This window comes from Bos mutus, chromosome 9, assembly GCF_027580195.1.
Source record: "Bos mutus isolate GX-2022 chromosome 9, NWIPB_WYAK_1.1, whole genome shotgun sequence".
Taxonomy (NCBI): domain Eukaryota; kingdom Metazoa; phylum Chordata; class Mammalia; order Artiodactyla; family Bovidae; genus Bos; species Bos mutus.
In genome coordinates this window covers 42,408,203-42,427,296 of record NC_091625.1, presented here as the reverse complement: position 1 = coordinate 42,427,296, position 19,094 = coordinate 42,408,203, and the positions used below count along the sequence as shown (strand labels likewise).

At 41.3% G+C, this 19,094-nt stretch overlaps 1 protein-coding gene across 4 annotated transcripts in view; it reads right to left on the bottom strand.

The window, feature by feature from the left end:
• Positions 1–19,094, bottom strand: part of SCML4 (Scm polycomb group protein like 4) — a 111,366-nt gene that overhangs the window by 60,187 nt on the left and 32,085 nt on the right. For 2 of the 4 annotated variants that reach the window (XM_070376511.1, XM_005898193.3), the window contains one exon: positions 7,833–8,047. The exons of the other annotated variants lie outside the window; for them this stretch is intronic. In XM_070376511.1, the coding sequence (XP_070232612.1) occupies positions 7,833–8,047 (215 nt within the window). The remainder of the gene's footprint in view (positions 1–7,832; positions 8,048–19,094) is intronic. 4 annotated transcript variants of the gene reach the window in all.

Here is a 19,094-nt window from a genome sequence, read left to right as displayed (position 1 = left end):
AAGAAGATGTGGCATATATACCCAATGGAATAGTATTCAGATTAAAATAATGCCTTTTGCAGCAACATGGACGGACCTAGAGATTATTGTCCTAAGTGAAGTAAGTCAGACAGAGAAAGACAATATATACGTATATTCTACCCAGGGATTGAACCAGTGTTTCCTTTGTCTCCTGCACTGCAGGCATATTCTTTACCTGCTGAGCCTTCTGGAGGAGGAAATGGCAACCGACTCCAGTATTGCTGCCTGAAAAATCCCATGGACAGAGTAGCCTGGTGGGTTACAGTCCAAAAGGGTCACAAAGAGTTGGGCATGACTGAGTGACTAAGCACAACAGCAACATTATAATATAATGTTGTTATATATAATATTATATACATACAATTATATAATGATATATATACAATTATATATACAATTATAATATATACTATTATATAACATTATAACTATATTATATAATATAGAATAAATATTTTCTTATATATGAAAGAATACATATATATATATATATATATCACTGATTCAGTTTGCTGTATACCTGAAACTAACACAACATTGTAAATCAACTATATTTCAATTAAAAATAAATAAAATTTTCATAAAATTTTGTATTTTTTAAGTCACTCAGTTTGTTGTATTTTGTTACAGGAGCCCTAGGAAACTAATATACTGGGTTCTATTTTTTTTAATCATGTTTTCCCTACCTTCACTTTTTAATCATGTTTTCCTCTCTGACTCCTTTGGAGGATAGCTTTGTCCACGTCCCTGCCCATTGCTTTCCCTGGGGACACATTGCTCCTTTAGGTTCGCTCTATTTCTTCACACAAAACTCCCTCAGGGTTCTGCAGCGATGCAGGAAGTGGGGTTGGGGAAAACTGAATACCTCACCGTGTTTAACCTCAGACTTCAGTCTAGAAAAACTTGCCTGTTGGAAATGCAAATCAGCTCCAACAACAAGAAGTTTGTGGCCAATGACCTAATTCCATTCCGAGGAGTCAGCCTGTCTGAGTCTACCCACACCTTTTTCTCCTTGCCCTTGGGAGAGATTAAACATGCAAGGGATGGAGGGGCCAGTATCCTTTGGCCTTGGGACCTGCTTTGGCAATATACCCCTCAGTCAAATCTGAGATCCCAGTTAACCAATCTTTGCACAAACTTCTCAAGGAAAATAAAATTACTCCAATACGATATACTGCCTGCATAATAACGAAGACAGAAGAGGATGCTCAGAGATGGGAGGGTAATGGTCTAGTCTCTTGTGCTTTTCAGGGGAGCAAACGGGATGGGAATAACATGAGGATGCTGGAACTTTCTCCCACCAACTCTATGTTGGGTTTATATTCTCCTTTGGACCCAGAGAGGTAGTGAAACTGGTGAAGTGCAACAGGGTGGGTGGGCATGGGGGGAGGTGGTGGTGGTGGTGCTACTGTTCTGTCTGGGTGGGACTGAAGAGAATGACTTAAATTCCCCCTGACAGAGGCGATCTGGAGAGGAGACAATGAAGCCAGTACTCCATGAGTTATCAGGAGACAGAAGGAAGAAAAAGGAAAACAAAAATAACCATCACTGGCTAAAGTGGAATTCAGAAAAACAGATCCATTCATGTGAAATATTTAATGGAGTGTCCACTCTGTCCTGTGACCCCGACAACCTTCAGTAGAGACCACACACTTCAAGGAATGTAAATTGCTGTGACTGAGTTTCTTCAGAAACGGGGGAGGCAGCTAAGTTCTATGCATTAGCAGGCATGGGGTCAGCCCTGCAGATAAGAGGGGGGACATGGAACGTGCAGTTACAGGCATTCTGTGCATAGCAGAGCTCAGAGCAGTGGTGAGATGGAGCAGCTTATGTCAGTTCACAAGATATGATTGTTAAATTTTCAGGAATATTGCAAGTTGTTTGCAATATCTGTGTTTAAACACAGCAATTATTAAAAACTGAAGTGCATGTACTCACAGAGTATTAATCAAAACTCACCACTTTCTAATTATTTTACTGCTGCATCTGTGTGGAAATACAGTTACAGGAGTGATACTGCAGTATCTTTGACCAGCTCCACGTTCTGGAACATTACATTTGTGCCTTGAAATTGGCCATGTTGGGAATATTTACACCTTGGAAACTGGCAAATGCTACAAATAGGGCTGGATTTACTGTTTTGTTAACTCACAGGTTTAAGAGAGTAATGGAGAAAATACTTAAAATGCAAATTAAACTTAAAGTGTGCCTTTTCTGTAGCCATTACACAGTGAACAGCATGAAAACAAACACTTTTTGTTTTCACCAACTGGTATCCGATTCAGCAAAGTCAATCACATCCTTGACGAATGAGTGAAATTTCAACATACAACTTCACTGTTTACATTTCTATTACTCCTCAAAATAAGTGAAAATACCAACTAACATTCATTTCTGAGTTACATTCAAAATGCTGATCAGAAAACATTCACCAGGTACCGCTGCCCCTGACCCACTGCTGAGCCTCACTTCTGATGACTGCTCAGCCCCACCTCTGATCACTGCTCAGCCCTAGGGTGGGAGTGGGGGTGTCACAGAAAAACCACAGGGGAGACGGTCCCTGCCCTAGGTGCTGCACACTGTTCAGCCCAAGGGAATGCCCCCTGCCTTGTGCCCATGTAGTCATTTCCCTCATGGCCACAGGTGGCACATCATATGCACCATCAGCAGGTGAGGGACAGGAAGTAGGCACAGGAAGAGTTAGATGTTGATTCTTCCCTTGCATACTATTAGACTACATTTAGTGTTCATAACTATGACTCTCAAGGCAATACAAGATCTGGATAATCAAAGAAGCATTGAAACCCATTCAGCGTTTATAACGAAAACACATTTTAGAAAGAGGCTTTAAAGAATTTTGTTGAAATAAACAAAATCCTTTCTACTTTCAGCTTGAGCATTCTCTTAATTGAGATTTTTGGGAATTTGACATCCTTGTTACAATGTCAAGAACACACAGTTTTTCAGTGGGGAAAAGGATGACAATAAAAAAGGAGGAACAAAACCAAATGTTGCATTTACCCATGTTCTTTAGAAAAGTACTTTCTTCATAAAGTTAATTCTCCAGTTAATGGAAGACTGTCCTTTAAATTCTTAGCAGAGATTGCTAGTTCTTCCCAAATATCCATGCCTCTTTCTTCATTAATTAATGAGATCTCTGAATTTTAGCTCATCACCTTGTCACTCAGCACTACATTTTGTCACCTCCTGTGGAGCTAAGTGTGGCCAAGTGACTCAGTGAGTTCTGGCCAGTGAGTTCAAGCATGAGGGTTGTATGCAATTTTGAAGCTTTCATCCTTAAAGAGGAACAACTTGCCCTCCGCTACCTCTGTCCCCATTCTGCTGGCTGGACTAATCGGCTTGTGGGACCTGGAGGAGCCATCTTAGAGCATGAAGTAGAGACTGTGTCTTAGGATAGCACAGCTGTGGTCACCTCAGTCCTGCGACCCCATGGACTGCAGCCCGCCTGGCTCCCCTGTCCATGGGATTTTCCAGGCAAGAACACTGGAGTGGGTTGCTGTGCACTCCTTCAGAGGGTCTTCCTGAACCAGGAATCAAACCCATGTCTATTACATCTCTTGCATTGGCAGGTGGGTTCTTTACCTCTAAGCACCACTTGGGAAACCCATTAGGATAGCAAAACAACAATATTACAGAAGCCTGGGTCCTCAACACCAAGGCACGAAATCAGCCCCAGATGGCCTTCCCAGACACTAACATGAGATAGAAATTACTTTCTATCATCCTTAAGCCACTGTTCTTCAGTCTTTGTTACAGCAGCTGAATTTGTTTTTAATATTTCGGGAATGATGTTCTTTGTACATGTTACACTTTCCTCAGCTTGTTAAACAGAACAACGTAATCTACTCTTTTTTGAATCAGGAAACATAATATTATTCTGAACAATAATGCAAAGAGATTGCTGAGGGTCTAGAGTGCTCCTGACCTGACAGTTATGTGGTCTCAGACTGCAGGGTGTGGTTAATTCATGCCTAATTCCTGCCACTTTTCTGACTCCTCTCACTATTGAACTATCAAGGATATACAAGAAATACATATATATATAGTGCTTAAGCTCAGAGACTCAAATGTAGAAAGTGTTCAGTGTTACTTATGACTATTATTGCTATTAGTATTGATTACTGTAATTGTGTATTGGGGACAAATGGCTATCTTAAAAACCCATCACTTTTTCTCCTGCTTAAATTATAAAGACACAGAAGCTGAAAATTCTGCTATATGGAACCATTATAATCAGCTATGTTTGCAGAATGGAAGCTAGGGTTTGTCCCTGGAGCAGACCCTCTCTCTTGATCTTTTTAAAAAGACCTCAATGGTCTCCTTAGTCATGAAATGTAAGGAAAGCCTACCTGTTGGCCTTGGGGAGTCTCTGAGCTGACAACCTAAATCAATAACAGATTCTTCAAACTGAGGTATAAATGTTCTATTTGATAATGAGGAAGGTTGTTTTCATGGCTCTTAAGGAGAAATTATGATGTTAAGAGGTTTTTCCTTCCTTTGACTGGGATGAGAAGGGGGCAATAAGGCCATAAAATGATGCTCTCACAGTAGTGAGCATGCCCCAGCAAAGTGGCTGCAGGCCAAGGCCAAAAGACATAGCCAGATGGGCCCTGGGAGAAGGGCTGACCCATGAACTCTGGAGCGCTGACATCTGACCGCTAGTTAGACTCTTCCTTTTCTGCCTGTAATTTACTCATGTTATTCTCAAGACACAGAGAGAGGGTTAAATGTCACAGCCTGTGTTCAGCTGTGCTTGAGTCTCAAAGGGAGAGGCTTGTCCTCATACTTGGACCTGAGAGATTTTCCATGTCTGCTGGGACACGGAGGTGGCTGACTGAGCCGCTTGGGACAGCACTAGGCAGGAAGTGGCAAATTTCAATGAATACAAACCGGTGATACAGTCGCTACAACAAGGCCTCCTCAGAATCCCCTGGGGAAAAGCCTGTCAAAGGCTCAACACTTGTCATTTTATGATAATATTGCTAACATAAATATATCATGATAATGTACTGATATAATAAAAGTTATATTATGTATGATTTTATAACATTGATAATATTATTGTTCTAAATTATTAATATGAAATCATATAATTATACTTTCAGTATCCAGCTGTGTATGCTATCTTCCCCAAATATCTTTACCTTTAAATCGAAGGCTATTAAACTGTGATAATCAAGCTTGTAAGAAATGTGTCTACAACAAAGGTAAATAGACTCTGAGGGAGGATTTGGAAGCATATTCTTAGTAATAAAGTACAAGATCTTTAAGGGTAGACCAAATAATATCTTATTTCACTTGCTCAGGAGTTTTTATTTTTAACAACTCTGGCTCCCCAACTGTATCCCAGATAGTTAAAATCGCCAAAATGAGTGACCATTTGGTAAATGAAATCAAACTGTACAGTTTCCTTGTTGACTTCTCCACAATTAAAACCATTTTGTTAATGGTAAAATGGGGCTTCGGGGTCTAAGAAATTGCCAAAATAAAATCGGATAGACTTAACAGGTTGCTAACTTTATTTTGCCAAGTAAGGACATTATTTTTTTTAAGATTACCAAAGCCTTGCAACATATGGCACTTTATAAACTTTGAACAACAAAATAGCAAGAAGCAGATATTTCAGAATAAAAGATGTCCCTTTAGTCTGTGAGGACTTTTAGATATTTTTCTCCTCTCACCATCAACAGGTCAGGACTTCGTGCAGACTGGCACCTGGTTTGGAGCTGTTTTTCTAGAACATGAAGCCCATGGCTTGGGGAGCTATCTGGGAGCTGCTGGCCTGAAATAACTCCCACAATTCCCTCAAACATATGGGAGATGGACTAAAGAAAGAGTTGCTACTGCTACTGCTAAGTCGCTTCAGTCGTGTCCGACTCTGTGCGACCCCATAGACGGCAGCCCACCAGGCTCCCCTGTCCCTGGGATTCTCCAGGCAAGAACACTGGAGTGGGTTGCCAGCTCCTTCTCCAATGCATGAAAGTGAAAAGTGAAAGTGAAGTAGCTCAGTCGTGCCTGACTCTTAGCAACCCCATGGACTGCAGCCTACCAGGCTCCTCCGTCCGTGGGATTTTCCTACCAGGCTTCTCCGTCCATGGGCAAGAGTACTGGAGTGGGGTGCCAGTGCCTTCTCCGAAAGGAGGAGCAGTGGCCTGTTATCCCCAGAAAAGAGATCTTCTGAGGCATGGGAGTCAGATCCACCTGCTGTGTGTCAGCTAAGGGTTCCCAAAACTTTCTTCCTGCCCTGAGTTGTCTCTGAACGTTGGGAGCCCTGAAAACTGCCCTTTTCAAGAGATGGGAAAACTGCAAAGTTGGGCTCAATCCACAGAGTGAATTTCCATTTTTCCTGGCCGCATAAATGCTGTGTCTGTCGGTAATTTTCATTCTTGGGTCACAGCTCCCAGGGGAGCAGGAGAAAGAGCAAATAGGAGAGAAATGTTTTCTGTGTGTTTCTTCAGTTCCTAGATTCACTCCCTGGCTCTAGCATGCAGAAGGGCTGCCCTGCTCCAGCCTTCCAGGTGCCATTCCCAGACCCCAGCAACTGTACACGTAGCTGAGCAGAGAGACCTGCCCTGGGCCAGCTTCAGAGACACAGTTCTGGAACCGGTGTGTCCATGAGAAAAAGGAAGCTCTCTTTGTTAGGAAAAGAACCAGTGATGGAAGACTTTGCTGCAAGAGCTGGCCGAGTAAAAGCTTCTTTTACGAAAAACAGTGACCCCCCAAAAAACTTTGAGTCACCTTCCCCCTACCTCACTGCATCTATTTCCCAGCAGTTGGAAGAACTATGGAGAGCCAAAGGGACAGAGGTTGAATTCATGACCGATCCTTCTGGAAGCTTTGTCTTTCTGCTGACCAGAAATAATTTCCATACATTTTCCTAAATATATGAGAGTTAATTGCCAATTTGCATCTTGGTTTGAGTATTCAGATCTCAAGATGGAAACATAAGCCCTTTATTTCAAGAAAAATAGACAAAGGAAAACGTCTGAAGCTCATTTTCTAATGCCCAAAAGGCTCATGGAAAACAACTCAGTGGTCTTTCTTCTCCAGCAGACTCTTCACAAACATCTTGGAGGAGAAGCACTCCCTTGGGTTTGAGTTGTTTTATGTGATTTCAGTTACATCAGAGAATTTATTCTCCACCCCCTCAAGCCTCGCCAAATCATTAATTCTTGAAAGAGTAACAGGATTTTCATTTCGCTTCATGTGCCTCCTTGTAGCCAAACTTGACGTCAGCACCTTTTGTAAGCAGGAAACTATGAATTAACACCCTGCATTTTCATGATGAGTCCCCTTATTGAGGCTGTGTTAGGGAAAATTCTTCACATCCTTTGACACTAACTTGCTCGCATTATTAATTTAAATGTCTCAGGAACATCATCTGCTTCTACTAAAATTAATGACAAATGAGTTCTGGAAAGTGGCTTCCAGAGCCGCCCTCATAAGAACAGTCAGGGGAAAGCTCAGTGTCTGAAACGCTAATTGAGATGCGAAGCTTAATAACGTGTGTTTAGCTATGACCCTAAAATCTGCTCGCCTCACAACTTTCCCCATCTGGTGTAATTTGCTTTCTCTACTTGTAAAAATGCACACGACAGCAACAGCATGTATCGTGTGCCATGTTGCAACAATGAAGCTTCGTCTGGCACATTCTTCACCAAGAGAAACTTATTTCTCACCCTGTCTTTACCCAACTTCCAACCTTTCATTACACTTTGCACTGGAGGTCTGCCCAAGCACCATGCCCCGGCCCAATCCCACTTTGGAGAAAGGAGATGATGGAGCCATACCTTGTACCCGGGTTTCCGCCCTCTTTTCTTTGGGATCTTCACTGCTGGTAAAGAACCAGCTGAAGCAGAATAAATGTTATGAACTGCCATCTTCACAGGTGTCGAGTGAAGTGGGGGTCGGCCTCGCTTTCTCCCCGGGATCCTCTGAGACTGCATTTCTGCTGGTGCCAGTCTTACAGAAGGAAGTGACAAATCGCTCACAGGCAGAAGAGGTGCTAAGAATTAGTCCAGACACAAAGCAAAACAAAAACAGAAGTGTTTGTTTGGTTTGCAAGGCAAACATGGATCCGGTTTGGTGATTTTGGCCATACCTACCCCAAAGGGAGGGGAAGACCAAATAGGAGAGAGCCAGGCATTAGTTGGAGCTTTTAAAGTGCTTTTGGGCTCCTGGTATAATTTCAAGGATAGTGAATTTCCAGGGGACTATAGTGAAGTAAGGAAGATACTGGCTAGGTAAAGAGGACAATAGATTCCCAGCAACCAGTACAACCAGTAGTATCATCAGCAAGGAGACAGTTTTATCTATGTGCCTCAATTTCCCAGTTAGTTCAACTTTGAACTGAAATAATAATAGCATTAAATAAACACAACCAGTTTTTTCTCACATTCACTCCTATCCCTTTGGCTGGGTAACAAATAGTTATACCTTTTTCCCCCCATGAAATAAATTTAATAGAGGAAATCAATTGTATTAAAGTTGATTATGTTCCTCAATCAAAATGTAGACAGAGATTTGCATATGGAGACGTTCATTTTTATGTGATCCAGCTTCCATACTCTCAAAAATAAAATGAATAGAGCCCAATAACAAGCAATCGGGGGATGGTTAATACATCTAAAGAATAGCACAATCAGCTAAATACAAGCCTTTAACAATACTCTTTTTAATAACATGAGGTTGAGTGAAAAAGCATCCCACAAAGTGCAGGTAAAAGTTGTCTCAACTCTGCAAAATTTTATGTGGTGATTAAGTGGCCAATAGCAAAGATGGTGGGACTATGGGTAACTGCTCACCATGTACAAATCCTTTCCCCCTTGTACTACTATGCTCAGCATTAAAAATACTTAAAATAAGTGCTCCAACCAGGGATTGAACCCACACCCTCTGCTTTGGAAGGCAAAGTCTTAACCATTGGACCACCACAGAAGGCCTACAAAGCTCCTTTTGTTGAATAGGTTTTGAAGATTAAAGAGAGGGTAACAAACTAATTAGTACTTTACCCTAAGAATTCGTATTACTCAAAATTACACTTAACTATCCCCAAATCTCTCAATATGCCAGCAATAACTTCCTAAGGAAAAATAGTCATCTTTTAAATTGCATTCTTTTTTTCTACTTCCCTCTCCCTAGAGGGAGGAAAAGCCAGGATTTGTGCTGCTTTCCAAGTCCTTCTATAGAAAGCACATCAATCTCAGGAGTACAAAGGACCTTCCAGGGAACTAAATTGATCAACAGACTTCATGCCAATGGAACAACAGTGAAGTATTTTTAGTGGAATACTAAGTACCTCCGTGGTTGGGGAGATACTTGGAGAGAGTCTTGTCACAGTCCTCTCAATTCACAAAACACCTGAATGATTACGTATTGTATTTCATCCATCAATCAGGGAGATGCTGTTCACCAATTCCTTGTTACAAATATAGACCATTTTAACACAGAGTCAAATCCAATTTTAAGTAATGGGACAGAAATTTTTAAAAATTAAATAGGTTTTAAAAAATTAAATAGGTTATTTAATAGGGGAGTCTCAAAATAACTTCTTGGAATAATTTCAGAGAATTGGAGGAAAGCATCTACAAAATGGTCCTTTCAGTAACAAATCTAGACATTCTGGAAAAGATGGTGTCAAAAGTCCAAGGTCCCCCAAATCTCCCTTTCCAAAACCAAGATATGAACAAAGAAAAGTAAGAATAGCAAATATGAATACTTTTTTTTTTAAGTACCAATATTAGAATACAGTGGAAACAAAAAAGATGCATATTTTTTAGGGAAAATGTAACTATGGATGATAGACAACCATAATTTATCAAATGTTTAAGGATAAGGTCAAGACTAATAGCAAACTAAAATACTCAAAGATATATTAAAAGGCTGTCATCAAGCATTAAGAGTTTCTATGTGTCTTAAAATTTTTTCTTTAAGAATGAACAGCAAAAAATTCCTAAAAAAAAACAAAAAATACTCAAAAGCAAAAAATCTATAAGCATTTAGGCAGAACAAACAGATCATTTACAGTGGGAAAAATAAAAAGGCTAGCTGTCTTCAGCACCATTAGCCAGAAGATAATGGAATAAGTATGATGGTCATTTTTCCCGTTATTTACAGTCTCCAAACTTCCTCCCATCACAGGGACTTTGCACATATAGTTCCCTTTGCCTACATTGCTCTTTCCTCTCGCTCTGGCTTAGTCCTCTCATTCTTCATCAGTTAACTCAACAAAACTCACCTTGAGCTCTCATTAGAGTTTTCTAAGCTTAGAGTTCCTCAGTTGTGACAATTGCATGTAAAGTATCCACAATGGAACTTGGACAAAAGAAGCAGATTGGAATGTGAGGATTATACCACCTGCAATACCTCTGACCTAGCAGTCATCTTTTTTTCTGCCAACATCTATGACACCAGGGTGGGCTAACTTGTTTGCTTGCAGAGGATAAAAGTTCAGACCCTTCACTATTTTTCATATAGAGTTAATAAGAAGTTGAAGGATTCATTTGATGAAAATAATAGTTTTTGAAATTATAATTATACCCTAAAATAAGACTTGAATAAAGAAAAAGTTTATCATTGGACAAATTGGTATTTTACCTAAATTATTCTGTAAATTAAGTGCAATCACATTAAAAACCCAAACTAATTTGGGGGGAAAAAAAGACAAAACAAGTCTCAGGACAGACTTGCCCTTCTGTTTCTTAAAATGTGTTTTTTGTTGTTGTTTAGTCACTAAGTCATGTCTGACTCTTTTGCTACCCCATGGACTGTAGCCTGCCAGGCTCCTCTGTCCATGGGAGAAAACTGTAAAAGTGGCAGTAGTTTGGGTACAGAAATAAGCAATCAGATCAATAGAAACATTAGTCCAGAAATTAAACTTATATTTTCATTTGTTTGAAATTTAGAATCATTTCATATCAATGTAGACAGCTCAATAAATGGTTTGTGGACAAAGGGCACTTAGAAACCAATAACATTTTACTATATTTATAAATCCTAGAGATATCCAAGACTAATACATACAAAAATAAAAGAAATATTAAGAGGTGCTGGAGACAATATAAGTCAATACTTTTATACTCTTGGGACTGGAAAGGACTTTCTAAATATGATGGAAAACTTGGGAAGTGGGCAGGGAAAGACTGACAGACATGACCACAAATGCCTTCATACAGGAAAAGGAGAATCATGGAGAAGGTTGAAAATAAATGAAAATCTGAGGATACTATGTGTGCATATGGAACCAACAGAAGGTTAATATAAAGAACTCTTTTAAATTATTAAAACAAAAATGACTCTCCAATAGAAAAATGGACAAAGGACACGGAAAACTCACGAAAAGCGCAGGTTATGTTAGAGAAGGCAAGAAAGAAAAGAACAAGAGAAGGAAGGGTCGGGGGTGGAAAGAAGGAAGAAAGAGAGAGAAATAAATGATCAGTTATTACAGAAAAAAAAAAAAAAAAAGGATTCTGAACTTTACTGGTTATTTCCCAAAAAGTAAATTGAGGTACATTTGTCATTTATCAGATTGACAAATGTGAATAACTCTGACAATACTAAATGTTGGTGAGGGTGCAGAGGACATTTCCATTTATTGTTGGTAGAGTTAGAAATTGGCTAACTTTTCTGGAGGGCAATTTGAAAATCACAAACTTTACTGCTGTGCTGTAGCTCAGTCGGTAAAGAATCTGCCTGCAGTGCAGGAGACCCGGGTTTGATCCCTGGGTTGGAAGATTCCCTGGAGGAAGACATGGCAACCCACTCCAGTATTCTTGCCTGGAAAACCCTATGGACAGAGGAGCCTGGCGGACTACAGTCCATGGGGTTACAAAGAGTCAGACACAACTTAGTGACCAAACCACCACCATTTACAAACTGTATACATGCACGCTACTATTCTAGCTATATCACTCCTAAGGATTTGTCCTAAGAAGATAATCTGGGGAAAAAAACAAAAATATAAGGCTAAGGATATTCTTCAAACATCATTTATATTAGTAATAGTAAAATACTGAAAGCAATCAAAATATCTCTCAAAGCAGCCTCAGTTTAGTAAATTATTTTGCATTCATAAAATGGGATACTTGTGTGTATATATTAACACACATACATATATATACATGCATCTATAAAGACTATAAAGTAGCATTTATAGTATGATTCTATTCATAACCTTTTTATATATACAGATTGAAATAAATCTGCATGTGCTTAGGCATAGAAAGAGGTCTGGGAAAGATAATCATCAAAAAGTCTGATAGTAGTGGTCTCTGGGCAAAAGAATACTGAAAGATGTTTTTGCTTTCTTTTTTGTACCATTCTGCATTGTTTGAAAACTTTAAACCATAGGTAGGAAAACAGTTTAAAGGGAAAAATAAACAATGAGTGACTAATTCTCATTCTCTGAAAGTTTCTATTGGAAATTTTTGTTTCTTTCGATGGCCTTTTGTTTTCTTGTTTTCTAATGCTTTGGGCTCCAAAGCCACAGAACTTCACTGGCCACTGCTTTAGCATCTCAAGTAAACTGTAACAAAAGCCAAAAAGACATTATAACCAACATTACAGAGAAGGTTGTTTGAGAGCTAAGAAGACTATCCATAAACAGATGGTGGATGGGGTGCTTTGCTGGGCCCCTAAGAGAACCAGCTCACCACCCTTACCCACCTTGACACCACCTCCTGCAGGCTCTTCTATCTAGTTGGCTCCTGGATTACTGCTCTCCACCCAGAGATTTCCATTCATCTCCAAAGACCTTCGAAGACCTCAAATGCTGTCCAAGGACATTTGAGCCATGGACACATAATCTAATATCACCAATCATATAAATCATTTGAGAACTGTCAAAATCTCAAGGTGTATATGACACCTCTGAATTTCTCTGCTTTCTCTTGAGGACTTCAGTGAATACAGATGGCCTCTGTTCACTTCAGAATCAGAGCCATCTTGGAGCAAAGAGTTTTAGTAAACATTAAAAGATTCTGTCCCTAGAACAACTTAACATTCAAGTTTCTAAATCTCCAAGTTATAACCCCTTAAGCAGTTGTCAAAACCTGGCAACATATTAAATCAAGTGATTTGCTGCTGGTTTCCTAAGTCTCCTTCATCTTATACCACCACCACCCCCCCCCTCACTGAAAAAAAAAGGCTTGGCTAGAAATATTATAGCTGAAGCCAAGAGAAACTAAGATCCAGTCTTTGAATTTGGGGATGACAGTTTCCCTGTTAACCTTGCAAATATAATACACATAAATCAAGATTCTGGCTAATGGTGCTTCATCAAGGTAAAGAACAAGGAATTACCAAATTCAAAGCACACACCAACCCCATGGGACCACTGAGTCACCTAATTCAATCCTGAGGCATGTGTTATATATCCATTCATTCATTCACTCTTTCATTTATTAATTTATCCAACAAATATCTGTTGAATATGCAGTGAGTGTCGAGTACTATGCACAGGCACTTGGATTACAGATGAGAATAAATCATTCACATCTCCTCAGATACTCACTGTGGAGAAGCAGACAAGTAAGAAGGCAACAATAATACATGAAGTAGCTGCTGCTGCTAAGCTGCTTCAGTCGTGTCCAACTCTGTGCAACTCCATAGATGGCAGCCCACCAGGCTCCCCCGTCCCTGGGATTCTCCAGGCAAGAACACTGAAGTGGGTTGCCATTTCCTTCTCAAATGCATGAAAGTGAAAAGTGAAAGTGAAGTTGCTCAGTCGTGTCCGACTCCTAGTGACCCCATGGACTGCAGCCTACCAGGCCCCTCCGTCCATGGGATTTTCCAGGCAAGAGTACTGGAGTGGGGTGCCATTGCCTTCTCCGACATGGAGTAGAGGGTATAACAAAGATTTCCTATTAAATGACATGCGAACATCAGGGATGAAAGAAATCATTCTTTTAACTGGGTTGGAAAGAGTGGAGGCAGGAGAAGCACAGAAAAGGTGACATCGGAGCCTGGCTTTTCCAAGCAGAAGAAGCTAAGCGCACAGAACTGGCAACAGAGTAGGTATGTGCAGGGATGCTTGGTGGTCCCTGGAGAAGGGATGGGCCAACCAGACTGGAGGCAGGGGCAATGGCTGCCTGTTGTTTCTAGAAGTACTGAGAGGAGGTAGTTACAAGGCTCTCTAACCTCCTAATGGACTTGAGATTATTTCCTTCTGCATGGGATGGGTCCCTGACCTTAGTGTCACACTCTTTCTCACTGTCACTTTAAAAGTACAACCAGAATCCTATTTTCTCTTGTTCTGGGGCACCCGTTGAATTCACCATAAGCCAGAATTTCTAGTGTCATTTTTTTTACCAGCAGCCTTGTATGCACCTTAATATCCACGGCTCCCCACTCTGTTTAGGTCTGTATGTGAGGTGGTTTCAAGCAATTAAGATGCGCCTTGCCATCTGTCTAAAATTCGGCTGCTCTGCATGGTGGCCCAAGTCTTTCTGCTTCAGAGACTTTCCCTTCTACATACTGGTCTCTGTCTTCTCTCAACTTTCTTACTGCCTATTGCTTGCACCACTAGTTTCAGCAGGCACTGATTGAGTGATGGTTTATCTCATTCTCTCATTGTTTCATGCACATACGTGATTTCTGTGCACCCCTGGAGGCCAGGGGCTATGTTTCTTTCCTCTGTCATTCTGCACTTCAAAGCACCTGGTACAACGTTGCCCCCACAGAGTGCACCTGGCACCTGGGGCAACGCTGTTCACTGTGGAGTCTGCCATCTCGCTGAGGCTCATGGCCCACAGTCAGGGTCAAAGCTCTGGGTTCAAATGTTTTAATTTTGGATAGAAACGTATCAATATAATAGAACACTTTGCTGGTCAACGAAAGCTTCATACCATAAGAGGCAGGACAGTAACATAATCTGTTGAATGGAAAAGTATATTCCCTTAAGATACATTTTTTCCCCAATTCTGTCACAAGAATTGGGCCAACAGAAGCCAAAACCAACACTCATGTAGACTCACTCCTAGCACTCACTTTTTGCTCTCTGATACTATTTTCCACTTAAAATAAAACCAACACTCCTTAGAGAGCTGATTCCATATCTGGGGGACAGAGAAAGGTCGGAATTAGCTTGGAACATCTTATTACTACCAGACAAGGATGACTGCTAAGAGGACAAAGAAGCAAGTTGTAACAATTTATGAATCAACAATAATAAATGGTGGTATAGTAAATTGGAACGATTGTGAAAGGCTATGAGTTCTTTATGATATTCAGAAGAGTAAGCTAAGGTGCACCAAACTCTATTTGTAATTTTTTTAATGCAATAGAAGTAAGAATAGAATAAAATATAATTTACATTTCTTTTGTTGATTTTAATAAGTATAGGAGAGTTTTGTTGTTGTCATTGTCATTTAATCACTAAGTTGTGTCTGACTCTTTTGCAACGCCAAGGACTGTAGCCTGCCAGGCTCCTCTGTCAATGGGATTTCCCAGGCAAGAATACTGGAATGGGTTGCCATTACCTTCTCCAGGGGATCTTCCCCACCCAGGGACTGAATTCACATCTCCTGTGTTGGCAGGCAGGTTCTTTACCACTAAGCCACCAGGGAAGACCATGGGAGGGTTTATCTACAGGTATTTTTGTTCCACTGATTGCATACTGATGTGCCCTTGTCTTTCCATGTTTAAATACACATGGAGATGATAAATGTCTTTCCATATCTAATACAAAGAAATTATAAATAAGTCAATTTGTTCTGGAAAAATAAGAACCAACTTAGGAACAAAAAGGACTGGGTAGCCCCAGTTGTTGCACATAATAACCAGGTAAAAAGTGGGTTGAACAGAACATTCTTAGGTGATGAGTCTGTTAAATGTCTTTTGAGGGGTTACAATGTGCAGACTTATTCCCTCAATCCCTGACACGTAGATTCTAGATGCAGATAGTAAGTATATAGAGACTTCAAGGCATAAGTGTCTCCTTGCCCACAGCCAGAACTTCCAGCTCTGCTGCCAGGTAGGTGAAAGGCCTTCCCACTCCCTTGTAACTAACTGGTCGTTGGCTGAGAGGGCAGATTCTAAAACCTGTCACATCCATTCCACCCTTGGCCAAACTTATAAAAGCTCTTTCCTTGCTAATACTGGAACCTTCCTTGTATCCAGTAAGGGTGCAGTAAGGGTGCAGGGTGATAGCCAAAATGTATATATTTAAGGAGGAAAGATACATGAAGCAAGAGCAGAGAATATGCACCTCAAAGTGGGGAAAACATGCATCCCGATCTTCAGGGTTAGAGAAAACATTAGAACATTTGAAAGCATGAGAGATAGGCACACTACAGAGTGACAAATTATTTACTGACTGGGCAGTAAATCAATCAACTATTTTCTGGGTCTCACCAGTCCCCTCAGCCAGCACAGGAAGAAGAGAAATTTGCTTCTAACTCCAGCACTGCCGTCTGGCCTAAAGCTGCTCCTAAGAGGTGTACTTGAGAGAACAAGGGAAAGCAGAGGACAAGCCCAGAAGGCACTGGCTGCTACCTTGTTGGGGAAATGAACATGAAAGAAGTCTTGTTTGGGTTTCAGAAGCAGGAGACCAGGCCTCTGACCTGCTTCTGATCTGCCTGGACCCAGACCAGATTCTGTGCATGCCTGCAAGCATAGCAAGTCAGGTGGCACTTTAAAAAGAAAGGAACGGAGTGGGTCTTAGAAGTCTTAGGCCCCCAGAGGTCTGGCCAACCCTGTCTCCCCACCCTGCCTGGGGTCTAAGGAAATCCTATGACTCACAAGGTGAAACAAACAGCATTATAAAAAGTAAAATCAGAGCTTCATTTTTGCATGCAAACTAATGGTAACATCAGTGTGCAGCCTAGAATTAGAACCAGGAGCCCCCAAACTGCAACTTGAAGTCTCACCCATGGGGTGTATGCACTGCCCAGAACCTTTTCCCAGTTGGGATTCCCGATTGCTGTTAACAAGGGACTTTCCCAGCGCTGTTTAAGTCTGGATGTTGGTCAACCCAATTTGGTGATGTACGTGCTATAACTCTTTTCTGTTGTTTCTGTTTCTCTTCTTTTAATGACTGTATTTTCAAATTAAGCCAAATAATCCTCTATTAAATATTGAAATTGTTTATTTTGTGTGATGAGTGATTTCTTTTTTTAATGAATCTTTCGAACCTAAAACGTAAGTAAAATTTTTGGCAAAACACACTTTCTTGTTTCAAATGTTCATCCCTTTCTAAAAAAATCAAGTTCCCCACACCGAGAGGCCTTTCTTCCCTTTCAGGTGACATTCTTACAGAAAAGAGCTCTCTGGAGATTCTGTGGGCCAGCACTGGGCCTATCTCTTTCAAGTCCCATCCTTCACACTGCCCAGCAATTTTCTATATGAGAGGCCTGGTACCCAAGATGGCTTTCCAAGGTTGCCATGACAGCTGACTGCTGGCTGGGTTTGCCCAATGGGAAGTGCCAATCTGAGTTTGGAGGGTGGCTGATGGCATGGGTGAAGCCAAGGGCTCTATCATCCACCATCTTTGCTTTGCTAGGCTCTGCCAGAAACCACCTATGCTCTGAGGCTCCAGCTCCCACTAGACAGGCCCACACAGTCCCACACTCTGCAAGGTGGCCTGGCCCTGCCTGCAGCACCACCACCTCCTCTCTAGCCTACAGTAGTACCACTGCAGGGACTGTGGCTAATGGTCCAGCCTCCTGGGTTGGCCCGTCCATCCCTGTACCTCCATTTCCCTGCGTGACATGCCCAGCCCTTAAATACTAATGAGATTTCCTAGTTAGACCCCTACAGGCAGACATGGAACGGCAGGTCAGTTAGTGACCAGGCAGAACTTTGTAAGAAAGACTCCTTTGGGAATTTCCCATCTTTCCTTCTATCTCAAAGAATGGAGTCTGTCTTTCTGTTGCCATATCTGGAGCTCTGCATAGCTGCAAACCCCTCGGTTGTGTGGAGGAGGGAGGTGATAGAATGCTTTCTGCCATTGCTGTGGTCAGCAGAATTGTGGTTAAGAAAAATAAGAGCACATAATCTTCAAGATAAATGTTTAATTTTACATAGTAGCACGGATAGCCTGCTATCATATGGTAGGTGAGGAAGATATACTTACATATACATATATTCATAGATAAATACATACACTTTTATATGCATAAAATATCTCAGAAAGTATTAAAAAATGGCAGCAATCATCTGGAAGTTGGTAGCAGGGGGACTGGAACTTTTCTCTGCACACTCTTTTCTACCTTTTATATTTCGTGTCTATTCAAAAATAAAAATAAAATAAATTAGCGCATCTACAAATTCTTACTCCAGAGAAGAATGAGTGAGTGGCTCTGTCATCCACAACCACCGAGCAGCAGGGCTCCCTGCACCAACATGTGGGGGGTAGGATGGGGCAGGTGCCCTGGACTCTTCAAGGACCACAAATCACAAGTCATCCTGTGGGCGCCACACTCATCAGGTGCCATCGTTGTGTGCATTCACACTGACCAGATACCTAATATCCCAGTGATGTGACTGATTGGACCAGCAGCCATTTCAGTGGGCATTCACAAATTCACAAATTCCTTCAGCTGCCTCCCAGGGTCAGCCCTGAGTAGCATGCCAGGAGCTGGCAATGGAGCTTGCTAGAGGCACAAGGGGGGAACCTGACCCTTCAAGACACATTTCCACATCTCTATAGGCTCTAAAGAGATGGCACTGACACAAGAGAAAGCTTAAGTGGTACTCAGTTCAGTTCAGTTCAGTCGCTCAGTCGTGTCCGACTCTCTGCGACCCCATGAATCACGGCACGTCAGGCCTCCCTGTCCATCACCAATTCCTGGAGTTCACTCAAACTCATGTCCATTGAGTCGGTGATGCCATCCAGCAATCTCATCCTCTGTCGTCCCCTTCTCCTCCTGCCCTCAGTCCCTCCCAGCATCAGAGTCTTTTCCAATGAGTCAACTCTTCGCATGAAGTGGCAAAAGTATTGGAGTTTCACTAGGCAACACAATCAACTCACTGAGCATGTGATGACTGGAGAGATACAGGAACACACTTATTTGGCCAGTGCCTGTGACCCACGGGCTGATCTAAATACTTTTAGA